The sequence below is a fragment of the Malus sylvestris genome, chromosome 10 (assembly GCF_916048215.2).
Source record: "Malus sylvestris chromosome 10, drMalSylv7.2, whole genome shotgun sequence".
Taxonomy (NCBI): domain Eukaryota; kingdom Viridiplantae; phylum Streptophyta; class Magnoliopsida; order Rosales; family Rosaceae; genus Malus; species Malus sylvestris.
Window position 1 is genome coordinate 5,325,549 of NC_062269.1, and position 16,629 is coordinate 5,342,177.

Consider the following 16,629-nt stretch of genomic DNA (forward strand, 5'->3'; position numbering starts at 1 on the left):
AACTCAGAAAGCTTCATGTACTCTGAGTTTTGTTTCCAGTGATGGACATGAACTGGGTTTTCTGATATTAGAATTTGTGGTGTTACTAAATTTGGATATATGAGTTTTGTTTTCTAAGTTAAAAATTAATGTGTGGTTTAGTGTTATTTGGCTTTTTGAGCTTTATCAAATGAAGTATTGGTTTTTCTGAAACTACAACAAATTACCACATTATTTCTGAAACTACAACAAAATTTCTCACATTATTTCTGAAACCAAAGCAAATTCAAACACTATTTATGAAACTACAGCAAAACTACCACTGTCACAGCCCGTCCCGAGATTTTTATATCGGGAACGTGAAATGACGGGATTACCCTTGACGGGTATTAAGGTATGTGTGTATGTGACATTATTTAGACTTAAACTTTATAAATTTTGGAATTATCTTATGTTGGATTGTTTGTGTGGTTAGGGAACTAAGATGAGAATGGATGGTGAGGATTGATGTTGGACCACACATACAAGCCCTCCTTCCTTTTCCCTTCCCCGTGTCTCTCTCTCTCCTCCCTTCGAAATCTCCCTTTCTCTACAAATCGTATGGACGTAGTCCGTTGACCCCATTCCTTCACGGATCAAGCTCCCAAGACCCCCCATCATATTTCTTGCAAGAATACGAATTCAACCATACCCTTGGTTGGTTGAATTATCTTCGATAAACCCAGAAACCACGAGGGTTCCGTCGAAGCACTGTAGCACCGATTTGATCGTCGAGGTTTCACGCCATTTTGAGGTTCAGAAAGGTAACAAGTCTCTTTCCTTAGTCATTTGGCATGATTTTGGTTAAAGTTTAACGTGAGAAAACCCCGGAAAATCGAATCCCCGAGTTGGTCACTATTCATCAACTTTTAAACGGAGGGTTTTCTTTGAATTTCAGGGCTATAGTGAGCTTTAGAACGTCCTCATGATGCTCGGAGTGCAACGTTGAGGTATTTTGGACGTCGAGGAGCCATAGAACAAAGTTTCACTTTTTTCCGAATTATCGTGTTTCCCCAGGTAAAATCTAGTGAATTTTAGACCTTGAAACTAGTCCATCGTGATTCTACATGTTGAGGGCTTCAAATTGACATAAAATTCGAAGAAAACGGTTGAGAAACGAAGGAGACCAAGCAATTACAAAATTCGCCGGAATCTGGCCACCGGAAAAACCAGTCTGGCGACTGGCTGAGGAAGAAGACGCACGTGGGGACGCGTAGGTCCGTGCCACCCACGGCGCGTGAGGGTGCGTGGCAAGCCTAAAAATTTTTCTAAAAATTCCTTGACGTCCGTGACGTCGAGTAGGTCGATGTGGTATATTCATATACCCAAATTGAGCATCGTATGAGAAGTTATTTCGAATTGTTGGTTATGTGTTTAAATTAACGTTTTTATAGTTGTTTCGCATATAGGTGACACCTATCTCGAGGACGAGCGCATCCAGGGACGTCATGGGGGTTACGACCCATCGACTTATCAGTGAGTGGGCAATTTTGTTTTCGTATTACCTATATACTACTGTTTTTTCCCAGAAAATGCAATTATATGAAAATATGTTTTAAAATGCCATGCATGCAATCAATGAGATATTTGAATTGATAATTGATGCATATATATGTGAATTGACGCTGTTGACGCACATGTGAGTTTTTACATTATTCATACGATTTATTTTATGTGAATTGCATTGGAAGCTCATAACCTGCACCCTAGGTGTTAGTGCTTATATTATTCACCACACCGCACGCTCGCCTTGGATCCAAGTAGGTGGATGTCGTACAGACCACTAGAGGTGGTTCCGACATGCCAGTCGTACAAACCATTAGAGGGGTTCCGACTGGTAGGTGACCTTAGATTATGTGCACAGATGATTGATGAGAAAAGCACTAGAGCGTATTATTTCACCATCTTAGTCGTACAGACTACTATAGGTAGTTCCGACTTATGTGCAGTGTAGTGCCGTACATGTGACAGTTGGTAACTCCGACAGGGCCGTACAAGTCACAGTTGGTGACTCCGGCTGGATGGGATATTGAGCTATAGAATCAACCGTACAGGACCACTGTAGGGTCTCCAGTTGATTTATTATTTCACCTGATTTATATTGATGCTTTCATATTATATTTTGGCATATGGCATGGCATGGTATATTCTTTCTGAAAAGCGTTGAAGGATTGTGATTTGAGCTTTTGATGATATATATATGTTTATATCTTTTTTTTTCTGGGAAAGTATACAGGTTTTACGACGAGGGGTTAGAAATGTTTTAAATGAAAGGTTTTCGAAAAGCTTTGTTTTGCTGACCCACTCATCTTTGTTTTGCGCCCCTCTAGGTTCAAGTTAGCAGAGCTTTGGTGGCCACAAGGAATCCAACGGTGTTCTGACAGAATTCACAAAAGTAGGATTCACCCTCGGATGTTATATCTTAGTAATTGTATTCTTTAAAGCTTCCGAACTGTGTAAATGGTTACGTCACTCTCACGTGACGGCCAACATGCCCTCTTTCGGGACGGGATGTATCAACCACACTATTTATGAAACTACAACAAAATTACGACACTATTTATGAAACTACAGCAAAATTACTCACATTATTTCTGGAACTACAGCAAATTACCACACCATTTATGAAACTACAACAAAAATTACTCACTTATTTTTTAAACTACAACAAAATTACCACACTATTTACAAAACTACATCAAAAGTACTCACACTATTTTTGAAACTATAGCAAAATTACCACATTATTTAGGAAACTACAGAAAAATTACCACACTATTTATGAAACTACAACAAAATTTCTCACATTATTTCTGAAGCTATAGCAAATTACCACACTATTTATGAAATTATAGCAAAATTACCACTATTTTTTAAACTACAGCAAAAGTACTTACATTATTTCTAAAACTACAACAAATTATCACACTATTTATGAAATTACAACAAAATTACTCACATTATTTCTGAAATTACAGCAAAATTACCACGCTATTTTTTAAACTACGGCAAAATTACTCACATTATTTTTTAAACTACAGCAAAGTTACCCAACACTATATCTAAAAAACGAACCAAAATAACCTATATTATTTCTAAAAAAAAACAAAATAAATACTATTTTTAAGACTACAGTAAAATAACTCACAGTATATTATCTAGACTCAAAAATCAAGTATAAGGGGATCTCCATCCGTCCATGTGAATTTCTTCTATCTCCATCAATTCTCCTTAAAATAATATAAAATAATATTTTCTCTCTCTTTATTAACTTTTTTAAATATAAAATAATATTTTCTCTCTCTTCATCAACCTTTCTCACTCTCTTCTTCTTCTTGACGGACGGAAAACAAAAATAACAGATTTTTTTTTTATTTCTCCAATTTTTTTTTTATTTCTCCAATTACTTGTGAGGCTTTAATTTTGTCCTTTTTCTTTAAATTTCATGATCTTTACATTAAATAAAGTTAGTAAATTTTTTTTTATTAATATGAACTTAATCCAAATCTTTTTCATTAAAACTTCCTTAATTTTATATACAAATGCTTTTCTACATGTCTACATGAATGACTTTTTTGCAATAAAATATGCATGCACATGGAACCAGATGCAAACAATTATGAACTCCCTATGCATGTTGCAGTTGAACCACAAAAAAGTATGTAATCTCCCATATACTAATCTGAATTTAATGAAGCTTTTTGATGTAGAAATTTTACCAAATGATGAACTTTGACAATACCTTCGCAGTATATCCACATCATCCAGCTTATAATATTATAGCATCAGACACCAAAAGAAGAGAATATATAACTTTTAATTACTTAAGTGTCAAATAATACATGTTAATTAGATTTGAAATATATTAATAATAATTGAGTTGTGGTGTGGAAAATGAAGAAGATTGTTTGGTATTTATAAAAAAAAATGGGGTACTTTTTGTAATTTTTTGAGATTTTTTAGCATTTGATTAATTTTGACCGTTGAGTTCCAAAAAAAAATCAAAGCAGATTAGCCAAATTGTGCCACACATCACAACAACATTATTTTCAACTTTTTTACCATCAGAAATTCAACTGTCATGGGGATGGCACCTTCTGCTGCCTGACGTCTCAGCCTTGTCATCCCTAGCCAGCAGGCTCAAGGCCCGGCAGTTCTTGTCTAGGCAGTCCAACGGGCTGCTGCCCTTGCTTCAGTTACTGCCATATTTTGAACCCTGGAGATTATTTTGTTGAGTTAGCGGCAATTAAACCCAAATGCCCAGGCAGTGGGAGCACCTGTGGAGCTGATCTTACGACAAAGGGAGCATCATCTGCTTGGTCATGGAAGGATAGTGAGAAGGATTGTGTTTTATAGTGTACCACGTTTGTGTAGTACAAAAAATGTACTACATCACCTGAACATGTTCACTTCTCTATTTATTCCCTTGCCCAATACTTGCCATGAAGTTAAAATTTCTAAATTTAAAGAAAAACACGTAAATTAGATGGAGAATTAACTTAATTGCGGGGTGATTTTCAAAAGTGTTATGTTATCACCACCCTAAAATTTATTGAAGGTACCTACCCCCGCAATTTGGACACGTACGTCTTTAAAAGTCCAACCCTGTGTTCTTTTTCTTTTGAAAGAAATCCTTGTTAGAATTTGCTTTTCATTTTCTCCCATCAACATACAACGGCACAAATGAACAACCTCTCCCTTATCAATTAAAAACCCTACACAATTAAAAAAAAAGCAACTTTTTTCTTCTGTGCAACTACAAAGCGAATTCTTTTTGTTGATTTTTGCAATATGGAATCGGTATGATATGATATGCTTTCTCCAAATTTCTTTATGGTGTAGAAGCCTTTTGTTTGTCTGGTACTAACGTGTGAGTTGTTTTCTAAAGAAATAAGCTTAGAGTACATTTCATTGCCCTACATTTTTTTTTTATTCAAAATCTTCACAAAACAAACTTCCTATAAACATCTCAAAGGTAAATGACGACAAAATTTATATTTATTGTAGATGCAAATTTATGCTGAAGCAGATTGACTAGGAAACCTACAAAAAGATAAATCGAAATTCATGGACTAACTTAATGTGGTGTTTGCCAAAGGGCCTCTAATCAGTCTAATGCCTTAAGGCGGAGAGAGTTTTAGAAAAATTGAAAAGTCTGTAGAGTTTTGAACTACCAAATGTAGGCAATGACTTGGCTAGCTATTTATAAAGGAGAAGTCCAACAGTCATCTACTACGCATGTTGAAATGTGGATGCAGTCTCCTGACACTCCTCGACCAGTGGAAGAGTATTTCCTTTGGTGGTTACTCGGCAAGAGAACTTTCCATGTAAGAGGTAGTATTTAACATGGAGTTGTGTAGGACATTGTTTGACCTTATCTAGGACTCAGTGGAGCTTCCCCTGCTTGCTCAAGTGCCCCGAGGGCTGAGCTGCGATGGTGTAGTTGACCACTCCTCTTGGGAGGGGAGTGGTGTCTGGTTATGGGACAAGTATCATGCTAGAGTGCTTGGCAAGTGATTTGAGCCTTGGGGCCTCATAGTTTTAGACATCCTTCTTCCTTAGGTTGGTTTGCTTAGCTCATTAGGTTGAGTGAGATTCTACTATGCGATCACGTTGTTAGGGTAACTTCGTCATTATGAAACTATAATCATCAATCCACGTCCCACGCTCTGAGTGGTTGTGGTTCACTTGAGAGATTGTTGGATATATTGTTGGATATATATCCAAAAAGTCAATTATAAAGATGCAAATTTAGGATAATACAAATTATTAATTTACTAATTTAATCAGAGGGAAAAATCCCTATTAATGATCGTCCCATTAATCGTTACATGCCTTAATATTGGGTCCATCGATGTTGAAGTAATCTAAAAATGTTAGAGTCAAGAGACCTTCTCCCTATCACATCTTAGTTTGTTTTTAAGTCGTAGGATTATCAAAAACACATTGATAATCGGAAAAAGAAATTAATATACATTATGTGTGCTCAATTAAGAGAATGGGTAGTCTCCAGTCATTCATGTTAGGACACTGAGATAAGGGTGTAAGTTCTCAACAAAAAGAAAGTACATTGAACGCTAAATTATTGGATGTAGTTTAATTGATTACATGCGAGCAAGAAACCATATAGATTATGCATAACCTCAAACATCTTTGATGAAATTACAAAGTTTTTATCGTTTTAGCCAAATTTAAAACATGAATTCATAAATGCAAGTTTTTATATTTAAAAAAAAAAATCAAAGAGTAAATTACACAGTAATCCCTCAGGTTTGACGTCTTGCACAAACCCATACAACATCTTTAAAACATTTCACTTTCATACATCACATACCATTTTATTTCAAAATAATACATCCGTTACATTTTTCATCCATTAATCCGTTAAGTGCTGACGTGTCTACCACGTGTCTGCCACGTGGCAAAAAAATTAAAATTTTTTTTTAAAACCTAAATCTTCTATAAAAAAAAAAAAGGTTAATTAACCAATCCCCGTACCCCCCACCCCACCCACCCCAGTTTGTCGAAGAAGAAGAATAAGAAGCCCTCCAAAACCTGCAACAACAAGAAGAAGAAGAGGGAGAAAAAAAAAAAGTCCCAGTTCGTCCACCCCCAAAACCAGCAAGAAAAAGAAGAAAAGAGGGAGAAAAAAAAAACCCCAGTTCTTCCCACCCGAGCCACCCCTTTCTCCCATCCCCATCACCCCCCCCCCCCCGCCCCCCCAAAAAATCCCCCATCACCCACCCCAAAAATTCCACTCGAGATTAGATGGATCTACCACAAAACCAGTCCAAAAATCATCTCAAACTCAAAAGTATTTTCAAAACTCACCCACACTGAAAATCACAAGATCCTAGTGGCGGGGGGAAAAGAGGCGGGTTGCGGGTCGTGGCGGGGGGAAGGGAGGTGGGTCGCGGGTCGCGGCAGGGTGGGGGGGGGGGGGAAGGGTTCTGGGAATTTTTTTTTTTTTTTCTTCTTCTTCTTCTTCTTGTTGTAGGTTTTTGGGTTCTGGGTTAGGTGGGTAGTCAGGGAGGGAGGGTGTCCTTTCCAGATCCGATTTTGTGGGGTGGGGTCCTTTTTGCGTTTGATTTTGTTTGGGGCAGGGGGTGGGGACTTTTCTGGGTGTTTTTGGTTTGGGGGGTTACGGGGGTGGGGGTTTTCTTTTAGCTTTTGATTTTTTTTTTAAGAAGATTCAGGTTTAAAAAAAATTTAAAAATTTTTTTTTGCCACGTGGCACACATTTGGCAGCTACGCAGGACAAATGTGGCAGTCATGTCAGCGCTTAACGGATCAATGGATGGAAAATCTAACGGATGTATTATTTTGAAATAAAATAGTACGTGAGGTATGAAAGTGAAATGTTTTAAACATGTTGTATGGGCTTGTAATAGACCTTAAACCTGAAGGGTTACTATGTAATTTACCCAAAATAAAATATGGCCAATAATCCACTTAAAATAGACCCAATTTCCCTCAAAACATATCCAAGGAGGCCAGGGAGTTGCACAATGCCATAAGTTCGTACTGGCAATTTCCATTTTGAATAATACTATTTTAAAAGGGGTGTGCTATCCACACACCCCATTTTACTTCTCACACAACCCTTGATAATTTCTGTCCATTGATCTTTTTTAATTTATTTGATCCGATGGCTGAAAATTAAAAAGGTGTGTAAGAAGTAAAATGAAGTGTGTGGATATCACACCCCTTTTAAAATAAGGAAAACTAATGAAAAGGGTTTGAAAACTTTGAGTTTTAATGATAAGGACAAAATAAAGGGTAAAGTGAATAGTACCGGAATTGACTTTTTAGTGTAAAAATATGGTTTTTCGTTAAAGTGAACAGTATCGTGGGCTTTTAGTTAAAACTCCCTTTAAAATATGCATAAGTAGTTTTATGAAATTTACAATGCTGATCATGATAAAAATAAATAAATAAAAAATAAAAAATACTATTACACAAGAATATACAAAAGTTGCCCCCAAAAAAATTCATCATGGTCTCTATCCTTTCTTTGTGCTTTCTCGGATTGGGATATGTAAACTAATCAAAACCCTAAAAATACAAAGAACAAGAAAAAAGAAGCACATTTGCTTTTCTTTTCTTCTTTTTTTTTTCTGTCAAACTTTTTTTTTTTTTTTGGTCAAATAAGCTCATTTGCTTATGGTGTTTGGTTTTTAACTTTGAGGGTGCTTTTGGTCAACTGACTTCAGTATTGGGCCATATAAAAGATTAAATAAAACCTAAGATTTTCAATTTTGGAGGTTAAATATTTGCTGTAAATAATAAATACTCGAAAGGGGATGATGAAATTAATTAATAAGATTAATTACATAATCTTATTTAATTAATTTTTTTTAACAAACGGTAAGTCTCACAATGAGCTCGCAAATGTTGTTTAAATTCATTTTTGACGAAAATCAAATATAAAACTTCTTACTTACAAATGAAAAAATACTAATAAAATGTAGTATTGCGCAATAATTAATTAATTATATTGATAATTAGCCACTAATTTTAGGCCTTCAAATAATTTCGGGTTTCGGAGGCTTATTGGATTCCGAACAATGGCCTTGCTTCAAAGTCACGAGAAGTGACTTAGGTGAAAAAATGGCCCAAAAGGCTAAGAAAAACTTTTTGACCATTAGCAGTGAAAATGACCCAAAATTTTTTGACAATTAATTAATTGGGATGTGCTATCCATACATCAATTTTTACTTCTCACACACCATTTGTTAATTTCTATCCGTTGATTTTCTTCAATTTATTTGATCCGAATGCCGAAAACTAAAAAAGTGTGAAAGAAATAAAAAAATATGTGTAAATATCACACCCTTAATTAATATTCTAACCCACTGCTAGTCTACTAACTGCAAGTCCACCGCTAACCAATTGCTTTGGCAATTGGGCAAATTCATTCCACCAAAATACAAAATGCTCTCTCCACCCCAGCCCAATTAGTCGGGCTACAAGGGCGCTCAGCACAGCCAGAATAAGTAGAAATTTTTCATTGTAATAGGAACACTGTAGTACATTCCATGTTTTTACGTAAATGGTATAAAATTTTATTTTTTAAGTTATAAAATTTTTCATTGCCGATTACAAAAATATCTCCAGACTAAGCACACGGGCATTAATTGACTGACTCGGCGCCCTAGTGGTTTGAGTCGTGCCTCTCGGCGAACCGCCGTTTCATCCTCGAGTTTAACAACGAGGACTTCTAAGGTGGAAAATTGAGAGGGGCTGAGATGGGTACCCAGCTCCTGTGTTGGCCCTCTCCGGCAGCGGCGGTGGGACGAATGGGCCGGAGAATGAAGCCTCGGCCTGACGAAGCCAGTGGGTACAAAACCCCTGTGATTAGCAGCTATTGGTCATGGTCATGGCGAAAAGGGCGAGAGACTTCGTAAAGATTAGGAGAGAGAGACTATGAGAAAATTGGAGGGAGCAAAGGGGAGAGAGCGATGAAAAAAGAAAGATTAGGAGACAAGAGGAGAGGCTTCCAGAGACAGGAAGACAAAAAAATAAGAAAAAGAAAAACTTTAACGTATGCGCCTAATTGCTTATTTAATTTGAAATTTTGTTTATTTGACGCAGAATTATAGAGTAATTAATCAATATGGTTATTAATTATTGAATATGAATATGAAATCTTATAATTATTGATGAATAAACTTGTTATTTAAAGTAAAATTTGAATTCTTGATTATCTCATTGATATTGATTAATTGAATTGAATTTTGTTTAATGAATAATTTATATTATATTGGTATTGATTAAGAATCTAAGACTTTTTTTTTCATAGTATACAATTGCGTAATGAAATGATACTATAACAAACAATGCTTATACCTTCCTCCAAATATTCCAAGTGGTCATCCTTTAAATATTTTAGGTAGTCCTCTTAGACTATTCCGAGTAGTTCCCAACAAAGTGAGAACATTGAGTTTGATGAAATATTAGCTAATCTTTTTTAACCTTACTCTTTTAAGTTCGCCCCAACCCGCCACAAGTGCTATGATATAGTGATATTTAGCTTCACTTGTAAGTGAAAGAACTTAGGTTTGATTCTCGTCAAAGTCAAATTTAAACCATATTATTACTAGCTCATTATCAAGTTTAGCCCATTCATTTCTCTCTTAGTATAGATAATATCATTTATTTGAAGAAAAAAAAATTTCACACCTCCTGCGATAATTCCTGACTCTACCACTGCATGCCACTGCTAACAGAAACGTGCAAGGCGGTGCATATTAACTTTTCTGAGACTATTTTTTTGCATGTCACTCTACAGCATAAGTTGAATTTTTGTCAGAAAGAGTTTCCTTTCATTTAACACAATCACACGATGCAATATCTCATACAAAATTAAAAACAGACCAAAAAAAAAAAGGGAGGAAAAAGAACTAAAAAAACGCAGGAGATTACCTATATACATAGATATTTAATTAACAGACTTGTTAACCATAGATATCTCCACAGAACATGGAGGGGGTGTTTAAACAAGATGAACTGAGGTTAATTGTTTGATGAATTAATTCTCCCACCTCCCCCTACGCTTAGTCCTGGTCTTGCACGAGCGCTCAAATTTGTCCTTGTATCTGCAGCAACTTCGTCCTGCACATAAAAAAAAAAACACCATATTTTGTTCATTACCATAACTTGATCTGTATAATTCAGACCCGGTGTAGTGGTATTTCTCTCTTCAATGTCGAAAGAGGTCTCAAGTTTAAATTCCGCTCTGGAGTTAATCCTTCAAATAAAATAAACAAATACAAACAACCATGTCTAAAGAATATGTACGTGAGAAAGAGAGACTAACTGTGGTTCCTGTTGTAGCTGATGAAGATGGAGGATCTTCGTCCGTCGTCGGAAGTGATGGATCTGCATCATTCTGTTCTGGGGTTGAAGCAGGAGTAGCTCTCTTGGGGTTTTCGTTGTCCTCCTGAGATTTAGTCTCAATACCCAAACACTTGAAGAAAGCCCTGACTGCTTCTTCAAGGAAGTGGCATGGAAATATATGGTAACTTCTCTTCTCCATCAACTCCTCCTCATCATCAGCTAATACTTTGCTTGACTGTGAGTACTCCATTTCAACAAATATCTTCGTCTTCTTCTTCTTCCTGTGAGTCTTTGAACCAGCTTCACCTACTACTTTAACTACCCTCTTAAATGGTTCTGCTCTCCCTCTGGATATCGCTTTAATAACTCCTCTTTTATGTTTTCATAAATGTACATAATTGCCCTTCTCTTTCCTCTTCAATTACACGAAAAAACCTTACATGCAACAAGTTGACTGCGATGATGGTAAAGCTTTGAATTCGCTTTACATAGCTTGTATTTAGTGGCCCGAAACACAATAATAGCAATGTACTTGTTACATAAAAATATCGAATTGTTTTCATAAATAGTTTTTTCCCTCAATCTACAGTTCAAACATGTCTATCTCAAAAGGACTTGGATTGACTGCCCTCTCATTTCGGTATTTTTCTCGTGCTCTTCTATTTGTGTGATCACGGTTAAGTCACGTCAACATTTTATATTACTATTTCTTTTTGTTTTATTGTTTTTATAGAAAAACAATATAAAATATTAACGTAGTTTAACCGTGATCACATAAAACAGAAGAGCACAGGAAGAGCATCGAAATGAGAGGGCAGACAATCCAAGTCCATCTCAAAAATCTCCATTGTATACGGTTTAGAGCATTTGCAATGATGTAGGCAAATATTAAATGCAATATTGTACTATTATGGTTGACGTGTCATGTTGCGAGAACCAAGTAAGTAAAATTATATTTTATTATTTTCTTTCATCTTGATATTTACTTATCTATTATTTTTATTTTTTTTGTCTTCTTCCTCTCACATACAATACTTTATTATAAAAGGAATTTTAATGAAATTTTTTTAATACTGTTCATTTTAATAAAAAATCATATTTTTACACTAAAAAATCAATTATAATACTATTTATTTTACTCTTTATTTTGTCCTTATCATTAAGACTCAAAATTTTCAAACTGTTTTTATTAATTTTCCTTATTATAAATTGACTACTCTATTAGAGCATCATCACAAAAAATTTGGCTATTCATTTGCCAACTCTATAAGAGATGCTTTTAGGGGCAGCTATGTGCCACTGGAGTGACTCCATTGGGTGCCATCATTTTTAAGTTGGTTGGTGCTATTTACACTCATTTTTTCATTTCTCATACTCTTTTGTTAATTTATATACTTTGATTTTGTTCAATTTATTCCATTGAATGGTCAAAAATAAAAAATAAAAGTATGTAAAGGATAAAATATGTGCATAAATAGTACCATCCTTTTCAATTCTGACCATTTTGTGGTATTTTTTGCATACCATCCAAGTGCATTAGAACTTGCTTCTCATAAATGGGACAAATATTTCAAGCTTCGTTTGATTAACAACAATTAATGTAATTTAACTTCCTTTGCAAACATGTAGATCTGCTAATTAGTTTTTGACCAAAACAAACCTAGAATTTGACGATAATTACCTGTTTTAATTTATTTTTTTCCCTTCGATAGTCCAATACTTCAATGACAACACACCACTTTTGGAAGAAAAAAAAATGAATGACAATTTCCTTATTTTGTTCAAGTTGAAGGTTAACCATGAAAGAAAAATGTCCCTTAATCCTACTATTTTTGTGGATTTTTTTTTTTTTTTTGCCCAAAAAAAAGTAGGGATATCTTTTCCTCATGAACAATCTTCAGCTTTGGCAAAATATGAAAGTTGTCATCTATTTATTCCTTCAATATGCTTTCAACATAGTGAATAGTCGTATCCAAATTAATCATTTGGAGTTAGTTCAATATGTTTATATAAAACTTACTTACTCTTAGGAAAAATATGTTTGATTGCTCAACTTAAATCTTTAATGCTCTAAAGTTATGTTCGGGTGAGGGACTTTCAAGTCTTAAGAATTTTAAGCCAAGTAAAAAAGAAAGATACCACCAGACATTAGAAATATAAGAGGCAACTAGGAAAACTAATACTGTTGCACCTTATATTATCAATGGAAGGGGTAGAGCTTCTAATCCGAAACATCATCATCATTGTGAATTGATAAATGACAAATTGAACATCCAAACTCGACATCTGATAACATTTTCAATCTGTAGTATAGTGCAAAGAAGAAAGATCATTGTCACCATAACTTAGCCTTTGCATTCTGAATGACGGCCAACACCATAACTGCCATTTTAGCACCCCTGTATTAGGTATTAAATTTATAAATAGCCATAACAGCGACACTACTAACTCTTGGACTATGTATGTTGTCAAAGGAATATACCTCTGTACGGAAATATCTACTTGTCTTTTGTCACCTAATCTCATGTTCAACTGAGATTTTCTTTGATTAATCCACTAATTTGCGTCGGTGTGTAGGCCACGTATGTTACGTCATCGGATTGGCCCAATTGGGAACATAGGAGGGATTAGACATAAAGGAAATGTGTTCTTTTTCTTTTATCATTTGGGAGGGTAGGGAATTGAAAACGATAAGTGTCTTTAATAAGTAATTCATCTTCTACTTTCAAGGTAAACGTAACTATTTTTTATTTTTTCATCGCGAATTATTCAATCCAATACAATCCAATTTTATAGACTAAACGAAACCTTAGAGTACTCATTTTAATTTGTTGCATTCATCATTTAGATAAAAAACTTACGACATTTCACTTATATAACACAAATTTAAGAACACGTGTTCTCAAATACCATGGATTAAGACATGATTAATTCATTTTTACCGAACAATAATTCAGCGTGGAAGTTGGAATTACAAAAATTTACATGTCTGGGTTAGAACATTCACGGTGAGCGGTTTTTATTTCGAGAGTTGCTGGGTTAGAACTTGAGTGGGAAAATATATGCTTCTGTATAGATACTCAAGGAGCTTCCTCTTCAGTATAGCTAGACGCTTACTGACGGCATCGTAACAAGCTCAAAGGAAATACCTCAACCCTTATTGGATACAAAATATGAATATCATCCAAGAAGCAACGCTAATGTTGCCCTTTTATACCTAATTAAACAACCCTAACATCACTAGCCACTAGGCACCCCAATCGGAAGCAAATAATGAAATTAACATAATTAAAAAAATAATCAGAAAACATAAAACACTTGTTTTACATATTTTGCATCGGAATATCTAAGGATGGTTATAGGTCATAGGAAAGAAGTGGGTTGCATTCGTCTAGTTGTTCTCTTCGGTACGACATATATATACCATGGACTGGTTCCGAGCTTGGGGCCCGATTCTACACAAGATTTTTCTATTTTGGCACTTGTTGAGCTGATCTTCAATCATGTTTCTAATCTGTTCTACATATGAACTTGGAACTCCTTAGTTGTAGGGGGACCTCATGGATCATGCATGAAACATCTTACATGAAGATGAACTTTGTTTTTGGGATCGATTGTTGTCCAGTTTAGTCTTATTATAAATCTGGCTCAAGCATATGTTAACAGACAGACGTCGTTCTTCATGTATCGTTTCGGTTGTCGGACCTCGGTCTATTTTGATGTGGTTTAGTTTACTGATTTAACTAGCAACTGTTCACATGCATGTGCAATGGAGGAGGAACTTTTAAATTTTTTTTAGTTTGTATTATTTTGTAGTTTGATATAAATATTTCTCACAAAAGAACTTTTAATTTATTTGAATAAGAGAAAAATTAAATTTGGTGACATGACTCGCATTTTTTTATATGAAAAGAAGATGTTTGATCCTATTGTATCATTTCTCATATAGAAGTAAGATCTCTTTGCATTGATGGTCGAATCTATATTACAGACATGGTATAATGGACTAGTTCTCTTCACTGTTGTAATTTGTGAAAAATAAAACTTTTGACAAACATGATTGAAAACTCTGGCTTCCAGATTGTCCATACTCCGTATCATGCAGGCTTGTGGTAATTAAGAGTTGATCAATTAATTTGACCACCACTCCCTGTGCTTAAAGGTGGGTTTTCCGCACATACGATTCCGCGCTGCATGCAAATATACAACATGAGAGTATTACCTAATTGCACACATACTTTATATATATATATATATATATATTAGAGGGGGAGATTAATCACCGAGGTTTCTGCAGGTGAAGAAGAAGCCTCAACACCCAAACACTTGAAAAGTGCCCTCACTGTTTCTTCAAAGAACTTGCGGCATGGCTTCTTATTGTAAACATCCAATATCTTCTCTTTTAATGTTGTTGATGATGAGTACTCTTCCATTTTATTATTTATCATCCTTTAATTTCTTCTACCCTGCTCCCCCCAGTATCTCATTAAATATACTCGTGATTCTGTCTCTCTCTATTATTTTTTTTTATACAACGATCTAAGAGGTAGTCGCGGACTTCTGTAAATGTCAAATACTATTAACCAACTAGTACAAGCAGAACAAATTTCCATATACATTCATACAAACCTTGCAGAAGTAGTTGGCCAACTAAGTTTGGTGCATATCCTATTTAATGTTGTATACCATTGGCACCAGATGATTGGTTTTGAAATTTTCCTATTAAAATTATGGGTTTTGGTCAATATCTTGGTAAGTTTATGCATGCATGATGCATGTGGGGTAATGTTGTCGTTTCATTGAGATTAGGCTCACCTATTGACTGGAATACAGTTTCACGCTGGAAGAACAAAGTATACGACCAGTGACAGTGGGATATGGAACCTGACATCTAAACTTGAAATTTAGCCTATAGATTGTTCTATATTTTAAAGGATTGAAGGATCAAAATTTCAACTAAGTTTTAAAGATGTAAGCACGAGGAGAGAGGACTGGTTCTCTAGCATGCATGAATTGACTGCAATGGAGATAAAGTCAATGCTGGAGAACGAGCCCTTTAGGTTTAAAGCTTCAAGCCCACAATCCCTTAAATAGAGAAGTGTCCTGATAGAACAGTTCGGTCCTACTTTTGGTTATTGATCTTCAAACCGAAAATTTACAATTTATATTCGAAAGTTAGCCTCTATAAATTATTAGAGCTAATCAGTGGCGGATCCATGATTTTTTATTTATTTATTTATTTTTAATCTCTGAGAGGTTGTATGAAAAAGTTTCAAAATAAAAATCATGTTGAAAACATTGGCAGTGTTGAAAATATTTGGCAGGTTAATGAATGCTCACACAGATTTTCAATACCCACACAGTAATGTGGACTTTGGAAATGAAGGAGATCGTATTTTCAAAAGTTGTGTGTTGTAAATTTCAAAATGTAATAATACGTTTGTTTGGAGTTACTCTATAAATAGAGTGTTCCAACTACTATCCAGATATACAAAAAGAACAAGAAAGATCAATAACATCATTATCTATCCCTCCCTCTCTTTTTTGGCATCCCCTTGTGTTATAGTTACAATATGATACTTTACACCCGCTTCGCTCCTGTCACTAGTAAAGGTTATCTCTCTAACTTTTACCTATTTATAACACGTTATCAGCACGACTCTCTAATCATTCTCTCATTTCTCTTCGCCGAAAGAAAAAAAATGTTTCCTCTAAGGATTTTACTATTCTTCTTTTTCCTCCACCACAACTGCTGGATATACCCTCGCGAAG

At 35.1% G+C, this 16,629-nt stretch overlaps 1 protein-coding gene and 2 long non-coding RNA genes across 8 annotated transcripts; 1 reads left to right on the forward strand and 2 right to left on the reverse strand.

Moving 5' to 3' along the window:
• Positions 1 to 564: 564 nt before the first annotated feature.
• Positions 565 to 2,577, forward strand: LOC126585920 (uncharacterized). 6 transcript variants are annotated; one of them, XR_007610694.1, is made up of 5 exons: positions 566 to 782; positions 917 to 1,035; positions 1,121 to 1,261; positions 1,428 to 1,494; positions 2,349 to 2,577. It is a non-coding gene; the product is annotated as an uncharacterized LOC126585920 (long non-coding RNA). The 6 variants fall into 6 exon arrangements; XR_007610692.1 differs by having other exon boundaries at positions 565 to 782; positions 917 to 1,329; positions 1,413 to 1,494; XR_007610691.1 differs by having other exon boundaries at positions 565 to 782; positions 917 to 1,329.
• A 7,743-nt stretch (positions 2,578 to 10,320) lies between these two features.
• On the reverse strand, positions 10,321 to 11,190 carry LOC126585919 (uncharacterized). Its single transcript, XM_050250500.1, has 2 exons — positions 10,838 to 11,190; positions 10,321 to 10,632 (listed from the first exon to the last, which is right to left on the reverse strand). The coding sequence occupies exons 1-2, from the start codon at positions 11,105 to 11,107 to the stop codon at positions 10,534 to 10,536; spliced, it is 369 nt and encodes a 122-aa protein (XP_050106457.1). The 5' UTR covers positions 11,108 to 11,190; the 3' UTR covers positions 10,321 to 10,533.
• Positions 11,191 to 14,803: 3,613 nt separating this feature from the next.
• On the reverse strand, positions 14,804 to 15,465 carry LOC126585922 (uncharacterized). Its single transcript, XR_007610696.1, has 2 exons — positions 15,141 to 15,465; positions 14,804 to 15,047 (listed from the first exon to the last, which is right to left on the reverse strand). It is a non-coding gene; the product is annotated as an uncharacterized LOC126585922 (long non-coding RNA).
• Positions 15,466 to 16,629: the final 1,164 nt, after the last annotated feature.